This window comes from Catharus ustulatus, chromosome 3, assembly GCF_009819885.2.
Source record: "Catharus ustulatus isolate bCatUst1 chromosome 3, bCatUst1.pri.v2, whole genome shotgun sequence".
NCBI lineage: Eukaryota > Metazoa > Chordata > Aves > Passeriformes > Turdidae > Catharus > Catharus ustulatus.
The window spans coordinates 46,584,133-46,605,146 of NC_046223.1; the positions used below are offsets into that span (position 1 = coordinate 46,584,133).

General features: G+C 39.0%; 1 protein-coding gene across 1 annotated transcript in view; it reads right to left on the reverse strand.

Annotated features, from left to right (window-relative positions):
• Positions 1-14,161, reverse strand: part of NID1 (nidogen 1) — a 44,173-nt gene extending 30,012 nt beyond the window's left edge. The window contains exons 1-7 of the mRNA XM_033056384.1: positions 13,940-14,161; positions 7,333-7,632; positions 6,020-6,249; positions 4,961-5,388; positions 3,974-4,123; positions 2,501-2,752; positions 1,182-1,382 (exon numbers count right to left, since the gene is read on the reverse strand). Coding sequence (XP_032912275.1) covers positions 1,182-1,382; positions 2,501-2,752; positions 3,974-4,123; positions 4,961-5,388; positions 6,020-6,249; positions 7,333-7,632; positions 13,940-14,161 — 1,783 coding nt within the window. The remainder of the gene's footprint in view (positions 1-1,181; positions 1,383-2,500; positions 2,753-3,973; positions 4,124-4,960; positions 5,389-6,019; positions 6,250-7,332; positions 7,633-13,939) is intronic.
• Between the last annotated feature and the right edge of the window lie 6,853 nt (positions 14,162-21,014).

The following is a 21,014-nucleotide window of genomic DNA, read 5'->3' on the forward strand; positions in this document are numbered from 1 at the left end:
ATCAGAACACACACACCTGTACCAATCCAGCAACAGCTGGCTAAAGCTGGATTTCTGCTAAGTCCTTTAGATATGCCACAGGACAGCAGAATTGCAGCTGTTTGAGTACTGGTAAATCAAATCCAGCCTGAAGGACTCCTGCCTCCAGCCTCTGACTTTACCTCCATGGGAACAGCATTTCTGCCAAGTACACAACTGTTCTGCAGAGCAGATGCTGCCTAAACTCTCAAGTTGTTCAGCACAAAGCAGAAGCTTCCTGCTGCTTCCACTGCCTCCTTCTCCCAGACCAAAACAACAGGCAAAGCACAAATGGGTTCACCACCAGCTACCAAACCCAGACATTAGTGAATATAAGGCAGTGAGGATGTACCCCATTTTCTATCTCTACAACCAAAAGTGCACCCTTGGAGCAGAGTACAATCTCTCCAGTATTCGTGTGGACACAGGTGCACCATAGGCTGCTTCATCTGTATTGCTCTTTGACAGCTGGGCTGATTGGCCAGCAGCAACAATCCAACCTCACTTCTTTACTTTATGTGTTGAAATACCTGTAATTTTATCCAGGAAGAGGAAAGCAAAATAAGTAATGAAGATCATCCTGTAAATCATGAGTGAAGAATGGTTTTCTTAGGAAATCTAGGATCTATGATAAAGGAATTGAGAGAGAGGGGAGAGAAGTACTGAAGAGACAATGTAGGAAACTAATAAGGGAATTAAGAGGTAATTTTCCAGTTGGTTGTTAAAATTCAGTTCTAATACTACTGATAAATGCTTGCAGAGTCATTTTAATGAAGTTTACATGAGATATAGAGGTAAATAATGGTTCAGTCTTAAAGATCACAGCTCACTTAATGACATTACCACAAAAGGCCAGTACAGCTCCTACTAAAGGGCTGTAGCCTTACGGAAAAAACTTTGCAACTTGTACAACATCAACAGCATAAAAAAAGGCCAGCAAAAAGGGAATTTAACTTGTAATTTTTCGATGAAAAGATTAGAAATATTTGCATTGTCCCATTTAAAAACCACCTTCTTTTGAAACCTTTTCTTAAGAGGTAAAAAGCAACTCCCTATAAGTCAAAGGGTCCTAAATACACTTGTTAAAAAGGGAATAAAAGAATGTTTTTCAGATTGTCTTAGTCTCTGCTTTGTCTTACCATTTCATTCTTATGGAACCTTACCATTACTAGAAGTGTGGTAGAGTTCAGTGTACGGCTCTATATGGACTGATGACCCAGATGGGATCTCAGGTATTCTGCCCTCCATTTCTGTGCTGATGGTAAGGTGACCATGCTCATCAATGCCACTGAACTTCTGCTTTACAACCAGCTTCTCATTGTTGCCGAGAAAAGTTACTTCTGTTTGCCGTGTAAACTCACCACCTAAAGAAAGAGAATTAGTTAAGCACTAAACTTAACAGAGGTTTCAAATTCCTTCTATTCCAAATATTGCTTCTAGTGGTTAAAATATAAATTACTATTGTCTGCAAGTTTTGATGTAGCACAATTGCTAATATCTTGTGCTTGTAATGAAATAACTTTCAGAGGTATACTGACAATATACTTGGATACAGCAAGCAAATTTTTTTGAGCACTAAACATGATAAATCACAAATAAACCTGAGGCAGCAGGGTTTTATTAAATTTCAAGAGAAATTCTGACTAAGGTAATAGCAGTAGGCATTATCCTACTATTTAAAAGGACATTTTAGAAAAAAAATCCTTTAGGAGTACAGAGAGTTAAAAAAAAATCAAAATACAGTACATCTGTTTCCAAATCAAAACCAAGTGAAATGTATGTCGCAAATTCCAGAACAAGCTTCAAGCATACCAAATCCAAGAAAATCCCAAACCAAAAAGTTGTGCTCAACTAAATTCATATTACAAGTCTGTAAAGGATCAAATTTTTAAAAGAAACATGTGTTCTCCTAGAACAGATTGAATCTACAGCTTGAATTCACAGAAGCACAGCCAACCAGATTTGGCCTTAATCTCTTATGAAAAGCTTGAATTGTGAGCAGGGGTTTCCCTCAAACTAGCTAACAGAGTCATTTGAATGTCATGCAGCAGCTGTTTTTCTAAAGTGTTTCAGACCCTCAGGAGATCTGATTATTGTTTCTCTTTTGCTCTGTTGGTACAATCAGGAAATTAACATGTTAAATCTCTTGAAGATGTAGGAGAAGCTTTTTTTAGTAACTATGTACACTCTAGTAACAATCTCCCCCTCCAACAGATCTTTTTAATAATCTGGAACAGAAACTGGCCAAGCCTATCTTCTCTCTAACACACTTTGTTCTTGTACACTGACAGTAAATTAAAAGGGCAATTGTCTATATATAGTAAATAAGAAAAATTGTGAGAAATTTGATTACAAGAAAACAATTTGCAGCTCAGAATAGATGTGTGTTTTCACTCTATATTGCTTCTAAATACACATTTATTTTCTACCAAGATGGAGGAAAGCATAGCAATTTTTAACATTATTTTAATTTAGAAGTTACCAGTAATGCTGAATCCATTTTTATATCCTTGCTGTTCCACAGCAAACATCCATCCTATGATACCTCCAATAGAGGCAAGAGGTAGTAAAGAATACCCCAAAGTCTCTGGGATTGTGCTGATAGCAGTGTAGGCACGCCCTTGGTTCATCACAACATAGGAGTGGAGATCAGTGTTCTCAAATACAACTGGAACAGGGTTGTTTCCTACAAAGATTCTTCCTCTGACCTTGCCGTTGACTCTCTGAGGAGAACCTGGTAAATCAATACAATGCATCAGAACAAAGTAACAGTACTCTCATGCTCTCCAAGGAGCATGTCCAGAACGCTCACAATGCTCAGTGTTTAGTGTTTAAATAAATGGAAAAACAAATACAGAGTTCAGACAAGAAATTGCCATGTGATCATTTGCTTATGTAGGTACATGCATGTGTGTTGTCTAATGTGAAGGATGAAATGGCCAAATTTGCCTGAAGAGATGCCCTTTATCCTCCTGCAAGGATAACTTCATAACACTGTTACAGTATATCTGACAGTAAGTGGCAGACAGAAGCTTCTAAAGATCACACTTCATATCAATACACACTGAATGCTAATTTTTCATTCCCAATTAGGAAATCAGGCATTAGAATAATTGATTCTCTATTACTCTAACCTATTACATTTCTTGGCTCTGAACTGTTGGCCATTTTGCAGACTGTCAGTGTTATACAGAAGTAGCTACTTTGGATTGTTAATTTTCTCCTGTATATAATTTCCTGCACCGAAGTTTAAATTCCATTATCATCAGATCCTTCTTTTCTCTCTATGGAAAATTCAATTTTATGAACGGAAAGCTAAGTATTATGTTTTGCTTTCCTAGGTTATAAAACACGGCCTTGCAGTAAACTATTTCAGTTGTTGGACTGCGTCTGTACTCTGAGCCAAATCACTACGAGGATTACAAGTGTATACATAAGGAATTCCTTTATGGATTTTACGCAGGAACAAAGTTTGAATGGGTATTTAACAGAAATCTGTCAGATCCTCTTTAGTAAAGCAGCTTAAGAATCAAAGAGGAGCTGTGCTCTTTGGTTCAATGATCAAAGGCAATTTGTTCATCACTTTGAACTGTCCATTTCTAGAGTGAGGACCATATCAGATTATAACTCATTGGAACTTCATGACTAATTCTAGGAAATACCACTGGATGTTATGCTTTCTTTTAAATGGTGTCAGCTACAGAAGAAGTTGGTGTTTTTTAGGAAGTCATATTAAAATGTATAAAGCATAAAATTGACCACTCAAAATATTTTGCTTCACTCAAAAAACATTTTAAAAAATAGAGCTCATTGATTCAAATGCCTTTCACTATATCTCAGTGATAAGTCTTCCAAAAAGTTTTTATGGGGTCTATTTTAGAATTGAATACAGGTCACCTCATTCAAGAATACTATATGTTATTGCTGCTTATGTATCAAATTTCAAACCAGTTACCTTCTGCTACACACTGTCTGCCATTTCCTTTGTAACCAGCAATACAACTGCAACAAAACCCGTTGGGATAATCCTTGCAAATAGCGTGAACAGAGCACTGGTGACGGTTGTTAGCACAGGTCTGTTGGACATCTGTGTGGTAGCGAAACACTGTGGAAAATAAGACCAGACATTTATATTTCATGTAATCACTGTGGTATTCACATATCCCTGGACTGATTTAACAGTGTCTCTGGACTCACTTGATCACCTTTTCATTTTCTCTTTAAGGAAAAAGAACTATTGCAATTGCTATTGGCTAACCTTGCAATATTGCAAATAACTTTCTACTATTTTGCAGAAAACATCAGGGCTTCAGCTGTTTAGTTAGAAAACTGTTTGATTCTTTTGACTTCAGCAGATCTATGCTAACACAGATCAGTTAAAATTCCTGTCAAAGCCAAACACACAATAATTTTGATTTGTCCTTGTTTCTGAATCAAAACAAAAAGGAGAGTTTCCAACTTTAGAACAAAACATACCAGCACAGTACCTAGGACTGTGCAGCAACTGATACACCCCACAATCCTAACAGTTTTACCCTGTTATTTAATGGTTGTTTAATCTCACATCTGTTTCAAGAAGCAATTAACTTCTGGGCAGTGAAACTACTCTGAAATTTCTAAAAATGCTTTATTAGAACTTAGAATTGCTAATTCCACTCTTCTAAGACTTGAGGCTTTAATTGAATCACCTGTATTCAGTAACACATCTGAGAAAGGTCAGTAAGTTTGACTTGAGTTTACCAGACTAGCAAGAACTGCATTTGAGGTGACATCCAAATTAGCTACATCAATGAATAATACAAACTTATGACATGTGTCCAGATTTTTAGATATGAAGCTAATGAGAAGGAAACCTTGTTTCTTTCATATTTTGACTTCCTTCACGTGCTTTTTTTGCAGCCTGTCCGTGTTAGAAGCAGCTAAACTGTACAAAAGACCTTACCTATTCCAGTTTCATCGAATTCTTCCACATCTATGACTTGAGGTGGCTGTGGGGGAAACTGCTGGATCCGAAACTGGCGAGGTGGAGCTTTTGCTGTTGGGAAATTTTGAGGACTGTAAAAAGACTCAGTTGAAGGTGTTCCTGTTACGTCTTGGTATGAAGTCAGAAAGTCTTCTGCACCTAGTTGAGGAACACTGTATGTGACAAGGTGCTGATCCTCTTCAGTGCTGTCTGTACTACCAGTGATATACTGCTGTGTTATTTCAGTGGAACCATAGTCAGATGTAAAGGGCTTAGAAGTCATCTCCTGGTCTTCTTCGTTGGGCTCTATGCTCTCCAAAATACTGCTGATTTTGGCAGGCACAATACTGTCAGATGAGCTACCAATCTCGAACACCCAGATGCCCTGCTTCCCAGCATTGCTGCTTCTGTCAAAGAGAAGCACATGCAAAATAAAGCAAGTTGTGTGGTATTTCTAGCCTACACAATGTTATCCTTCACTGCAAAGTGTCAGGACCAAACTGTCTAATTATCTTATCTACAATGCATACTTACCTACAGGTACAGTTTATTCAGCTGTAGAACACCCCTGACAGTTTGGATAACATTTTTTTTCTCCTCACCCATAGCTCTGTTGAGTATTTCTGTTTCTTGTCTTCAAAGTGGTGGGAACAGAAGGAGATTTTAGGGCCACAAAAATCTTGCTACCACTGACTTAAACTTTCTAACTCATTCCCTTTCCTGCTGGTTCAATCCTTCTTTCAAAAACAACCTGCCTAGGATAGATTATGAAGAGTTGAAGTCTAAGTGGTACTATTTATAGAAGAACTAAGTATACAGGAGTTCCTACCAGTGACAATGGGAATATGGACTTTTAAAAAATTTCACCAAAGTCCTCCAAGTCCTCAAGGGGGTGGATATTTATCAATGGTAGATCTTGTGATTTCTCATGCAATGGCTAAAGGGATCTTATTAGTTCTCATTGATTCATGCTACAATTAAGAAAACCATGGAACTCTGATGTTTTCTTGAGGAGTTTAGACAAAGAAAAGAGCATACTTGTACAGGTTTCTAATGCTGTCTTCATCATTAGCAATGACATTGTAGGATCCTGGCTTTTCCCAAAAGTAGTAGTTTGTAGAGGCTTGACTAAAGCCAACCATAGCAGAAATATTTTCATCGCCATTCTTGGAGTATGTGCTATAGAACTGCAAGCTATCTTCTGGATAAAGGAAAATAGCATAGGAACTGGAATCAGAAGATGCTAAGACAGCCTGGAATGTGTTTCTCTGTGGAAAAAAAAAAAAATACACATTTATTCATGTAAAAATAATCAAGAAAGATAAACTAATATTTTTAAACACAAAATGAAAATCAAAATTCTCATTAAAAAGAAAACATTAACAAAAGTAAATGAAATCTGTACGAAATAGTCAGATAGGCTGCCCAAAGCATAAAAATCTTAATTTCTGTAATGCTATAGGATGCTATTTAATTTCCTTAAAATAACAGAAGTAATGTGCTAGACTAAATGAAAAATTCTGTAAACAGAATGTCTGAAGTTCAAGTTTCATGTTGCTAAAGATTTTTCCCACAGGAACACTCCTGCCTACTGTGGCAACCACTGGGACAGCACCTCAGATATCAGCTGTTCATTGCCACCAGAGTGCAGAATTATTACTATAAACACAATGCTTATGCCAAGTTCAGCAAAAGAAATTCGTTGTTGACATAAAAAGATGTGCTAAGTAATGTAATGTTCTCATCAACTTTGATAATTATGGTGAATAAAGTTACATATCCTTGGAGGATACTACCCGAATAGTTTAAAAAGAAGAAAATTATTTGTGACTAATAATAAAAATAATCTCTGTTTCTTAATCCAATACTAGCTAAAAAGGATGAACTTTTTCTGAATGCAATATTATCTCTTCAAAACGGGCTTAAGATCCTACTAGTCCACATAGTTATCTGATTATACATAGTTTGATGTCAAAATGACTTAAGAGTCTGCTAAAAAATGCAAGCCAACAGGATTACACTGCACAGAGGGAGGTCAGGATATTCTAGCTCAATTACTACCACAACATACTTAACATTCAAAGTAAGAGTCATTAGGAAACACAGCGAAATCAGCTATGTAGTTTCAAGCATTATCTTTTGAATTAATAAAGCATTATTAAAATAAATCTCAAGTAAAATTTTCGGAAACTCCTATTTTTCTACAGCCTTTTACACGATAATATACATTCTCAGGTCTGCAGAATTTATTTAAACACAAAGAACTTCAAGCTTTCAAAGCAAAAGATTACAGTGTTACACTTTAGCTGACTATATGTCCAGTGTGACTTAAAGCTCTGATTAACATTCACCTTTTCTTCCAAAGTATGATCTTCTCCTGGTGCCTGGAAAGGGGCCACAAGCTTCCAGGTAACAATAACAACACTGCTGGGATCAAAAGCACTCTCAGGAAAACCTCTTTTAATGTAGTCTGATGCAAGTTGCAAGACATCTGAGGATGAATCTTCCCTGTAATACACATTTCCACGTCCATCTGTTGTGTCCAGGTCAGCCATAAAAGGAGCAATAGCCCCAAAACTCACTGGGAATTGACCAAGATACTTTTCTTCACTTGAGGGTTCATTCACTGCAATAATTCCATTAGTGGTAACCTAATAAAAAGATGAAAATTATAACACAATTACTGTTCATACAGCTGTCTCACACATGTGCTCCTGATCACAATATTTTAATTCCAAAAGAAATTTAATCAAAAGTCAATTTTGTACTTTAAAAGTCATTGTGGTTGTTTAAGATTTGTTTTACATTCCATGTCAGGAGTCCTGAGATTCCAGTTGCCCAAAATCAGAGGTCACCTTTACAGACAGAGCCTTTTTTTCCTAGATAAAGATTTCAGCTACTTAAATTTCAGACACCTATTGTCTCTTCTAACAAGGATGTACATCATAACCTTCCCACCAATGCTTCAGAAGCTGACAGAATTTCTGAGCAAAGAACTAATTCATACATAGATGCCAACCCAAAAAAACCTGCTGTATGTTTATATATCGTAATAGCCTGGGTGAAAGCCTTTTGGGAAGACATACAGATTCCTCTTGGCCTGGCCAGGACTGCTTTAGTTTTCACTTCACTACAACTACCCTCTTAGGAACTCTGCTACTGTGCGAGGCTAAGAACAACAAGCTGCTGCTCACTCTTAAGACATGCTGTGAGCGCAGAGCACAGCTCTTTTACCAGAGGCTACAGAGTCAAGGAGACTGAATTTCCACAGCAGTTGTAAGCCACCCTGTAAATTCCTTTACAGCTGAGTGCCCTGACACAGTCTGATAGGAAAATGGGTCTAACACTCGAAGAGGGGTGGGGGAAGGAGTTCACATACACAAGTGAAATGCTTGGTCTGCAAATGCATAAGTACCGGCTCAGAGAGATTCAAACCATCAGTGAGATGATGATTCACAGTCAGCCAACTCTGACTAAAACTGAGATAAATATATACATACAGGTAGGTGCTAGGGCACATCCAAGTGTGACAGACAAACTCTACTGGCAAACCAGAGCTGGTTCTCACACACAGACTACAGGTGACAGGGCTTGAGCTAGTCTATCAAGTGCTCACACAGAGTTTTTGTGCCAGGCCCTTCCCTCAGCTGTGTTTGGCACTGACTCAGCCACAATACAAATCCACGTCTGAGTCTTGAACTACCTGATGAAAGGGCATATCTGACTACCTGCAGGCAGTCAGGCAATCACTCTAGAGCTGCTGCCACATACACAGGGGACTCAAAAGGGGACAGAGCTCCCAGAACTGCCACTATAAACTATTAAATTAAAACTGCAATCTCCCACAGATTTATCTCACTCACAGGGATTCCTGTGAGTCCAAGAAGAACAAACTCTTGCTGGATCTTTTTACATAGTCAAGATTCTGTCAACATGATAAAATCTTTACAAATGCCTAAAAGTGGGTCAGAATGGCCACTGAGTCACACCGCAAGGCCACCTAGCCCAGTGGCCTGGCCCCAGCTGTACCTGCAAGCTTGGAGATTCAGCAAAACAAGAGAGCATGCTCCAGTGAGCCTCCAACTGCATCCACCTCAAGGGATTCCCTGTGGTTTGACTGTTTTTCATTCCCAGTGGATCTCCTTCGTATATTTGTTGAGTCTTCCCTTAACATGCATAAACACTACGCATCCACAAAATCCCTTAAAAAGAAACTCCATGAGTTTGTGACTCATATTCTCAGGTCTCTCCTACTTTTGCTGCTTTCAGTCTGGCTTCCAGTTTCATTTGATGGCCCCAAGTTTTGTATTGGGACATACAAAAATTCTACCCAGTCTCTCCCACTATGTAATTTCTCCTCCAAAATGAAGACCCCCAGTCTACCCATGCATTCCCTAAGAGTTGTTCTCTGTCTTTGATCACTCTTATTGTCTCCACATATTTCTTCACCCTTTTCCACTCTTAATTTGTAAACAAGGAGGTCAATAGGAGGCCACACATACTCTTCACAGAGAAATTACAGTCTAGGCAAGCCCATCAAGGATGCTGGCTACATGTGCCTTGACAACATCTTTAAAATCTGGACCACCACTGCTGCTACATCAGAAAAAGTGTAGTATGACAACTCGTGAAACAAATCACTCCTCCATACACAAGAAACACCTATATCTTGAACTCTCCTTTGGCTATCCAGAGGGTCAGAGCATGTCCCCTGCCACAGACCAGTGGTCAGCTGGCCTGGTGTATAACTGGATAATGCTTATCACAAAGCACTAGCTAAACTTAGTAAATAGTTCCCACAGTGTATCAGAATTTAGTTTAAAAGTGGCTTGACATATGCTGACTGTATTTTCTGCAGACACATAATTTCATTAGCAAAGAGTGTAAAACACCAAAAAAGTTATGATCATGTAAAAAAATAGGTGAGTTGGTTTTATGCATGAACAGTATATCTAAGGTATATAAGCAGTAAATAATCTGGGCAAACATATTGGGAAAGCAGGTCATGTTACAAAGGGGGAGAAGAAGCTGAATATTTTGATAATTTTTATACCACTCATTCATAACTTGACAGTGGCCACAGATCCTAAGCTGAACTATGAATCTGAGGAATAAAGAACTAAAAAGACAGCACGGGTCAACCACTGTACAGACCCTTAAACTGAAGTCAGACATGTAAGAGAAATCTAGTCCAGAAAAGTTCCCACAACTGCTACAACATCTGTACACTGGAAAATGCTTCATATTCCTGTAAAGCAAAGCTAAAACATGACCTGAAAATTAAAACCCAGCAATTATATTACACCACTGGAAGACAGGATGGAGAATGGTGGACATTACAGTCTGTTTGTCATGACCTTTTAGCAAAGAGATGCACTCCCTCCTTAAAGTAATAAATTTAGTGCAAGTTAAAAGTTTTCCTCTTCCTTCTGCTTTCTTACATTTTTTTGTACACAAACAGCCTTACTCTCATCTTAATCGTCTTGTGAGAGATGACTGGTGTTTGAAGTATTTTAAACAAATTCCATGCTCTTCATCAGATTTGGTGTGTGTAGATTTTGCAGCTTCATGATCCCCCATTTATGGCAGAGATTAAAATAGCATTAAGAGAAAATACAATCAGGACTAGTTAATACCACAGAATAAAGCAGAGGCCAGAAGAAACAACCCTCCTTTTTTTACATCTTAGTGAGGTGTGTCTAGCTATTCCTTTCCTATTTGCTAAAAATTTTAATGTAAGAAATTATTATATTAAGGAGATGCAAACCCCATTTTTTAAAGAAAGAGACACTTCAGTTTTAAATCTTACGGGAATGTTTCTACAGCCCAGAAAACATTTGCAAGCCATCACATGAAAATAAATAAACAAGCCTTGATTTTTAAGGCAAAAAAAAGAAACTCACCAATGAAAAAAATGTTTTTAGCTTTCAGATTCAACAATACATTTTTATTGACAAAGACAGTGAATACTCCTTTAACTTCACCCTGCTTCTTTCAAGGTCACAAACACAGGTTTAAGAGTGAATCCCAAAATAAAGAGAAATAATTTGGGGTAAGTACTGGGTTTCACTCCTGTCAAAAGGGAAAGAGGGGAAAAGAGGCCTCAGGTGGGCGTTGTCTAAAGACCAGCTTTACTGTACATCTTTCCTTTTAGGGTATAACACTATTTAAATTGACAGGAACTAACATAGATGTATTTTTAGCATGTTAAACTTCTGGATTACACACATAGTTAACATACATTTGTGGTTTGTAGCAGAACCAGTAACACACATACACAATTATAGGTCCACCTTGAAAAGCAAGTGAGAAGAGGAATGCAAAGTAAGGAAGTACTTCTAATAAAAGAAAAATTGTATCACTGTGTGCACAACAAAAAAATAAAGCTTCTAACAAATGAGGTACTTTTTCCCTGTTCAATGACTAGGCATTTTACAGGCTTGACTATTTCTGCATAAAAACGTTTAGAAAATTTGAATTTGTTTTTATAATGAAGTGACAGTTGACATAAAGCAGCAAAGCTTTCTAATACAAACATGACCAACTATTAATTTAAGAAGTTAATAAAAGTAAAGATTAAAAAAATTGAACCAAGCTTGCATTAGAGGATTCTCAATTCTTTTGTAAATGGAAGTAACCCTTAATCCTTCAATTTTTCCACACCAGTGAGTTTTAAACTGAAAAAGTCTTAATAAAAGTGTGCTATTAAAACAAATAGAATAGTATGGGTTAGTGATAGAGTTCAATGCTGTAAATCTTACATACAAAAGTACCATATTGAAGATCACAATATGTGAAAGCCTCTTTCCACTTATATGAAATAAAAGTGCTCTCTTCTGTCTATGAGGAAAGGTTTTGTTGCCAAGGATTTTATGACAAGTTGGTACTAAACAATCACTTCACAGAATGCCTTGCCTTTTTATTCATGTGTACAGTTAACTTAAACAATTCAGTTTCTCAACTGTTAAAAAAGATAGAAAGATAACTCACATAAAATTGCTACATAAAATTATGTGCACTAAATATGAACTCTATCAACTTGATAATATTTACTACCAACCAGAAATACGTTGGAAACTTCAGCCAAGCAAGATCATAGAGCTTCATAAGTACACATTGCAAATATACAATAAAAATGTGTAATGTGAAAATGCATTAAAAACTGCTCAGCACATTTCCTTAATGGGTATACTTCTCCTCTCCCCACTCCCATGAAGTTTGTACTGTGCTTCTGTTCTGCAATACTTGTGCCAGATTCAGTGCAAGAAAAGCCTCTGCATAGTGTATAGACTGGTTTCTGAAATGCCATTCATTAAAACTGCCCATCCTTAGTACTGAGTAATGCTGGCAGAGCCCTGGAAGTGATTTGGAAGTAGATTCTATATGGGTAATCTTTCAGGCAAAAACTAGTTAGAACTGTTCCTGTTTGAGGGTGGGACAAGTGACAAAATCATTAAACTAAAGAAACCTAGACTGGTTAATCAATTTAGCACTCTTTGAAAACTCTGTCCTATCTCTGTTGCTTACCTCTGTCACATGCTGCTTGTCATCGTTGCTTCTCAGTGGCTGAATATACAGCCCACTATCTTTCAAGAATATATTCATGCTTTAAAAATTGTATTTTTTACTTGGGTTGACTAATCAGTGACCAAATTAGAGCACAGGAGGCAAGACAATGAACTAAGGGTCAAACCGAAGTCTGAACTCCACTTAATACTTTATCTCAGTCAGCTTCAGTGAGCAATATCCATTTTCCACACAAGCGTAACCTGAATCCCTCACAATTTTAGATTTCAGGTATGATTTCAGGATGTATCTAAGTAGTAGCAGTATGGACAATGAAAAGGAGTGTAACTTAAGTGTCAGCACTAATATAACTCAGTGTAGCACAAGCAAGTTATATCTTCAGTCAATACCCATGAAACAGACTCAAGAGCATGGAAACTACATCAAATTTTGAATGACTGCAATCATATGGAGCTCTAGTTTCCCAAGTGTCTCCATGTAGGTAAATCCACTGAGTTGCATCTTAGATCCATGATACTAAACCACACTGCTTTATCTGGACAGGGAGGTGATTTTTATTTACCAGATTAATGCACTAAACACATTGTCCCTTCCCTACCAAGACCTTTCTAAACATGCTACTCAGCATGTTCAATTGCTAGCCTAGATGGAGCTTCAGGGGAAGAGAGGCAATGAAAAAGTGTGCAGTACCCTTGCAGTGTTCTGAACACATGTTGCCATTTTAAACAGTTTTCCTTATGGCTGCTTTTAAGCAGCTCTGCTCCAGGCAATCTGTTTCCAATCCCACCTTCAAACACTGAACACCCTCCATCAGCTAATAAGCATGCACACACCACTCTGGGATGCAGATTCAGCTGTGAGACATGCACACAAGGCTGAGATGTGCTTGCGGCCCAAAGCCTGTGATTACTATGAATACGAACTTCCTCCACCCAAGAGACTCTTAAAGCAATGAAAACCTGAGAGTGTCAAAGACATTATGAAGGTTCTCCAGTGCTTAGAGGTTCAAGTCTTGGACATGTTAGGCTGCTGGTTAGACACCTCGGTTCAGTTTTGTGACTCTGGCATGCCGAAACACACAGAACAGACCACAACGAGGATGCTGCTGAGCCGAGAACACTCTTGTTACAGCGCAGGAAACGCCTGGGGATGGCATTCACTCTGGTTAATTTTCTTTACGCTACTACTATCTGTTGCATTGTCTCCCAGCAGACGCTGTGCACTCGAAGAATCTGCCCCAGCCACAGGGTGAGAAGGGAATTAACACGGCCCCGATACCTGACTGTACACAACTGGAACGGTTAAACTCTTTGGACCGATCTCTGACCTCGGCACTCACACGGAACCCACACGGGACCCACCCAAAGCTCCCCGAGGGGTCCCCAGGAGCGGTTCCGAGTCGCCGGCAGCCAAAGGGGGCCCCACACTCACATAGAGGGAGTGGACGGCCGCGCCGTAGAAGCGCAGCGCCGTGCTCAGCTCCAGCGCCGCCGAGTGCACATCGTCCCCGGGCTCCAGCGCGGCATCGCCGTGGTCCTCGCCGTGCGGCAGCAGCGCCAGGCGCTCAGCGGGCAGCGCCAGGACGGGCAGCGCCAGGACGGGCAGCGCCAGGGCCAGCAGCGCCCAGCGCGGACAGCTCGGCGGGGCGCGCATCCCGACGGCTCCCGGCCGCAGCGCCGTGCCGCCGCTATAAGCGCGGGCAGCGGGGCCGGCGGGGAGCGGGGGGGCCGCGGCCAATGGCTGCGAGGGGCGGGCGAATGCGGCCCGGGACCCCCGCGGCCGCTCCCACAGCAAACGGGCTCAGCAGCGGGGGTCGCTCCTGGGAGCAAAGCGGCGTCCGCGCAGCCCGCGGGGAACGAGCCCCGGGAGCGCTCCGGGGGCGCGGGGATGGGGACGCTCGGCCGCTCTCGGGATCTCTGTCGCTTGTGGGGCGCGAAACTCGGGAAGCTGAGTCGGAGCGGGGTCGTAGGCATCCGGCGAGTGCTTTCAAAGCACCACGGATCTCCGCCAGAACCAGTGGGGTTTCTGCCTTAGTTTGGAAAATGTGTTCTTAAAGTGACTCCAGCAGCTGCAGTACCTCCCACCAGCCAGCGCACCGAGACCAAATACCAAAATCAACATGAAATAAAAATATTAATACCCATGCTGTCTTCTGAAGTAATTTTGGTACCAGGTGCTCATTGTCGGGGGAAATGAATAAATACATGGGAACGTGTTTCATAAATTAACACCATCCATGTCAGAATTGAATTTGGTTATAAAATTAAATTTAAAAATAAATAAAGCAAATCTGCAAACAAAAAATTACTGCTGATACGAAATACAGAGAAAATAAATATGGTATATATAAATAAATTACTTCTTACATGTTACGTATCTGACTATGGCTTCTTGTTTTATAGTGTACTCCTGCTCCCTTGGAACATTCAGAAGCAACTGAAGAATGGTTATATTTAATATATTTTTCCTACAGCTTCCAAGTGAAGACAGCAGTGTTAAAGGATTAAATCTTGGCCAGCAAAGTATATGCTGTGATATGTCCACAGACTGTTTATGGCAGATAATCATTCGAGGAAAGGCAGCCAAAATGATACCCACATACTTTTTGCATGGCCTTTTACTTTTCTTTAATACCTGCCATTGTTTTTCTTTTTGTTTTTTTCTTGTAAGAAAGTGTGAGTTTGCATTTGGCAAATTGCAAAAGCACAAGATGTTCCTGGGTAGAGCTATAACCCTGACAGCCTAAAGGAGAAACACATCTAATCACCATTATCACTAGCAACTATTTACTGTTGTGTTCTACATGTCAGTGAAAACAGTCACTGAGACATCATGTGGAGGTCTGTGAGAAAGACGAGTCTGCTCTCCTTGTGTTCTTGTTGTACTTTCACCTGGAACTTCCCTTCATATTTTCAGAGCCTCTAATACAGTAATTGGTGGATTCATGGAATCCATGGCTTTATATATATCCAGAAATATGTGGCTAACCACTGCCACAAGAGCAGCCTTCTAGGTGGATCACCACCATATCTGAGCATAGACATACTGACAAAGATGACTCAATATCTAGCCAAGGTATCTTTCTCCTCATTTGACAAATCAATCATTAACCACAGGCCAACTGCAACTTCTTACCCATGTTAAATGTGTGCACTGGCATACTACCAGCAGCCTTCATCAGAAAATCATCTTCCTATTACAAGGAATAGCATAAGCCAATTTCCAAATTATCTGCTCAGCATAAGGCCATTTCCAAATTTGCAGAACCTACAGTTCTTGTGCTTGTGCAACACAGCTCCATAGCAAAGAGAAAGCCTAAATGAACCCCCACAGTAACACCAGAACCTCATATACACATTCACAAGAGTATCATTTCTGTCAGGCTTAATGTTTTTCACAGCCACATTTACTATGAGAGTAAGACTTAACAAAAGGAAGATATAAGCAAAACATTACAAAAATTCTGAGGGGAGTAACATTTTCCTGTCAGATTCACATGATTTCCTAATATTATGTCCAGAATTTGAAGGACAAGGATCACTGGGAAGCTAGAAACTTGGTGTAGTAAATTTGCAATAGAGTTACGTAAATATCTTCATCTGCATGTTTAAAACATGGAGTAATAGCCATGTTAGGGTAAATCCTTTGTCCATTAGTCAGTATATTGAGATTGTTTAGTCTACACTTACCTTAAGAGGATTGCAATGTTTCTGTTGTAGTTGCAAGTTTACCTTCTATACAGCTCCCACTGTGAGGAGTACTAAGGATTGTTAGTTCTAAGAAAATAACTTTCCTGTTGTCCTTTCTAGCATCTTCAATAAGGACCTAAAAAGGGGAAGGAAAAAAATATTTACTTACGTTGTAATTAATTGGGGGATATTAATGTTAACTCCAACCGGGATGGAGAATGCAAAAGACTTCAGCGAGATTTAAGAAGTGAAGAAAAGTATTTAAGTGCAAACTAGAATGTCACAATTAAGAAAGACCTTCCAGAAGGTCTTTCATAGCTGGTAAATACCGAGAAGTCCACATATTCATTGGATATTAAATCAGATATGGCAGCAGTTTACAAAGCAACAGTATTCCCTGAGCAGCCACTGAGATCCTGTATAACAAATGAGCTGGGTTTATTTTGTTGCAAGGAAATGACATTTTCTAAAGGTGTACAATGACACTGCTTTTCCAGAGATTGCTTGTGAGATCAGAGGTGTCACAGAAAATTCACCACTGGAGAGAATTCAGACTGAAACAAAACAAAACAAAACAAACAAACAAAAAAAAAAATCAGGGGTTAAAAGGAAATTACATACAAGAAATTGCCAAAGAACTGAACATGTGTACTTGATTAAATGATTATGGGGAGATTTGACTAAGATCGTGGTTCGAAGACATGGTGCATCTTCAACTCCAATATCTGAAGAGTGGTACCAAACAGATGGAGGAATTAAATGGGTGAGTTTGAAGATTACAGGTAACTAGGACATTGAAATAACTAAAAGAAATAACTAAAGAAACTATGTATCAGCAAATCTTCCTTACCATGGGGTCTATTTTCAGAAAAATCATAGATAAGGCAAAGTGGAAGCAGAATTATAGAAATCTTTGAGAAGCCAACACTAGGTTGATCAGATCACTAAACAATGGATCTTAAGGAATAATTCTTCATTTAACAATTAACTGAGACAGTCCAATAGATTTTACTTGGATGTCTATGTTCATACAGTACAGTGTTAAAATAGCTCACAGATATGCACACATATATATTTGAGAATTTCACTGCCTAAATGTGAGGAGATTTGGAAAAGGGGATATGGAGATATGGAGAAGCCTGACCTTCTCAAGCCCCTTCCCAGGTTTCATTAATGGAGAAAACAGAGCTAGTGCTCCCTTTGCTGGCATGACTGGAGAAAGGAAAGTAATGCCCTGGGCCTCCCATGGTGATGTTCTGCTATCCAATGACAACAAAGCATTTTAGTGGATGGATCAAAGGACAAAACAGCCATGTGGTAAAAAACTGGAAAGAACTGAGTATTTGGGATACTGGCAGGAAAGAATAGTACCGAGGTCTGCTGAGAAGGAGCATTTTTTAGAGAGTCAAGGTCATGAGAATCAGAGAGTCACAAGCAAAGGCAGGGCTCACAGGAAGATCATGGAGTGCACATCATAAATTTAAATCACTCCATCTTAGAACTTAATGTTCACTGTTTGCTAGAGTGAAACACAATGAGATTCCTTCTGTAACTCTGAGACAGTATCACCACGGAGGGCACATTGCTCCAGAGCATCTTCAAAAGAAGTGTATTTTGCAGCAGAACTCTACAGAAAGAAACTCATTCTGAGGCACTCTGAGATGCTTTTGAGAAGAGGTTCACATGAATGGCAATATTCTATCTTGGCCTCTGCATTAGGGCAGAGTATAGAAGATTGTAGAATCCCTTCTTTTTCTCTCATGCAGAGCTATTGCAGGGCAACAAAAGGGCAGCAGTATTGCAGGACAATCTCCTTGGAAACTCCTATCCTGCTCTGGGGAATAGCTGGAAAAGAATGGGGATGTGTTAACACTTGGCCAATGACCTGGTCAGTACAGGAGAGATATGCTGTTGTGATATAATGGTACACAGTAGCAGCAGATTCCTGCCCTGGAGCAGGGCAAGGAGCACGGGAGAAACAGAAGTTCTTAGACCCTTCCTAGGTCTAGTCCTTGGAGACACTTGGTATTTCTGGGATTGTCTTAATTGATTTCTATCTCTCATTATTAGAGCTAGTAACTGTATTGATTGGGGACAGAAAATAAACCTCAAAGAGGTTTAATCACAATTTAAAATTCAGGAAAAAGTAGATGGAAAATGAAACAGGAAAATATCATCATTGAAAAATGTCTAGTCAAAAAAAAAAGTAGCCTTGCAATCCTCCCATCTGATGTATGAAAATATATGAAACATATTACTTTTTAAAATATATATTTTCAAAATATCCTTCTTACATCCTAATGTTTGATGTCCTTCAACAACAGATTCTCTAATCCAGTAAGAATTCTGGGACTTCTCTGTAGTAAGAGAGAGTTGTAACAGGACCAGAGGACATATAATTAGTCTTCTATTTAAATATTCAGCTGAGCACTAACTACTACATCTACTCCAAGACTTACTGTTTTGTTATTAGCTCAAAGTTTTTGCTTTGTGCCATAAAAGTCTCCAGACAATAAACAATTACTTCAGAGTTTTAAAAAACACAGTGAAGACAGGAAGATAAAATCTTGATCATTTCTCATACACATAAAAACCAGTTACAATATGAAGGAACATAGTTTTTTAAACAATGGGAATGGGATGTGGAAAACCAATTTGAATGGGACAGGAAGACAGCTATGGAAAAGGTATCATTTACCATCTATCTTCTCCAACACTAAAGAAATAATTACTCTTACTCAGTGATAATTGTGTTGTTGTATTCTCTTTTACATGGCATCCAGATTTTGACTGTGAATTTCAGATGCAGATGTAACACATAACAAAAAAAGATGCCACATTGAGTGTCAACATCAAAGTTTCTAGATGACAATCAGAAAGAAAAGAGAGGCCAAGCACTGATCTGATGCTTGTGGTGGCTGGAAATTCGCTAACAAATGGCTACATCCTCAACTTTTTTACAGACATTCAGAAGGGCTGGTAAAGTCTGAAACACTGGCACAGTCTTTCCTGTGACAGCCAAGCTACTCTCTCACATCAGGTTCTTGCATCTGCAGAGCACCAGGCCAGCATCACAGAGCCTGGCTCTGCCTGGATTCTCCGCCTGCTTGAATAATATATCTTGCAACAATTGCCATTTAGAAAGAGTACAGTAATTTCACTACTATAAGGTGCACCCTTTTGACTAAAATTTTGGTCCGAACTTGGAAGTGTGCCATATAGTCCAGTGCGCCTTATGGTTGTGAAATTACTGTATATGATTTCTCAGATAAGTCTAAATGTTCACAGCAATTCAGAGAAGACTATTTCCTCCATGATTATTGAACAGTATTTTTTACAAGGAAAAAGTCTTATACATGAAACTGATTCTTCTGGAGTGGAAACCATTGTCTAAGTTAGTGAAGTTCACTCAGGAGAATCTGTCATTACTTTAAGTGCCTGTGAGTAAAACAGAAAAATTGACTTTCATTTAGGATGCAGTGGTGCAGCAAAGACCAACAGTTTTAATTACTGCTTTTTACAAAAGGTCCAGATAAGCGAAGAAATATTTAATCAATATAACATCTATTCTCATAAACTGTATGGTCTGAAAATTAGATTGTGCTTTATCTTTGCATGTAGATGTATTTGTGAAAGCCCCACAGAGAGGAAGAAGAAAGTTCCCTATAATTCCATGCTTGGCTAGATTGAACAATAGGTATTAATATTTCCTTAAATGAGGTTGCTTGTAAATGCCTTCATTTTCAGTCAAGGTCTACCAGGAAAGAAAATTCCTCCATCCAAAAAAGAGGATGTAAATATTTCCTGATGTCTCCTGGTCACCTCTTCAAAGTTGGCTACACTAAAAGATTCTTACGTTCAGGAATCCAGTCAGCACACCCCAAAGCTTCATACAAGTTACTGAAACTTATCTGTGAGCTTAAGATAATTTCCTGGGGGAGGGAGGGGGCGTGGGGTGGATGTGTGTATTTAAAGGCAAAACTTGCCTGAGAATGGCTGAATCATAATCTTAGAATTCAAGAACATTATCAACAGGCAAAATTTTGGAGTGACAATTCTGCCAATCACTCCACACAAAATGGTAGTAAAAACTGGTGGATATAAATTCAGTAGTTTCATGGTTAATTTTAAAATTTATTTTTCTTCTTTGTTTTCTTCTTCATAAATTTTCTAGTATCTTGAATTTCAATTTTAGCTATGAGGTGCTATACATATAATAATTTATTCTTAGATTAGACATGTGAATTCAAGAACTGACTGTTCTGACATTTTCAACCTGAAGACCTAATTTGTGTGCTTGGGGTAAATTATGTTTAAAATGTTGGACATTATGCAAGTAGCTAGCTGAAAACACCAAACATTTTAATGCTGAAAGAAGATTTTTTACTCCTTTTTTAAGCTGTGTAAAAACTGTGAACTTTACCCTGACTTGAAACAGTCCAAATTCAAAAAGACCCAGGAGTAATTCCATGAATTACAGCTATTTCTTCTTTCTGACCCAATCACTATATTGCTGTTCACTTCACTTGGAATCTGCAGACTAATACAAGCAATGGCCCACTCACTTCTTCCCAGAGTTTAGTGTTTTAGATTAGGATGTAACACTACAGTTTTGTCACAGAGCAACAATAAAACACGGGATCTGCACTAAAAAGACTCAGCACGGAAACAATTACATTGCCCCTGGGAGAAAAAGAGGCATGATTTGCAAATCCTGGGATTGATGCAATAACTTAGTCACTGGAGAAGTGACAGGGTGAGAGCACGAAAACTCTCTTCTACAAGAGGTTGCTGGAAACAAACCCCTTGTGTAGTCT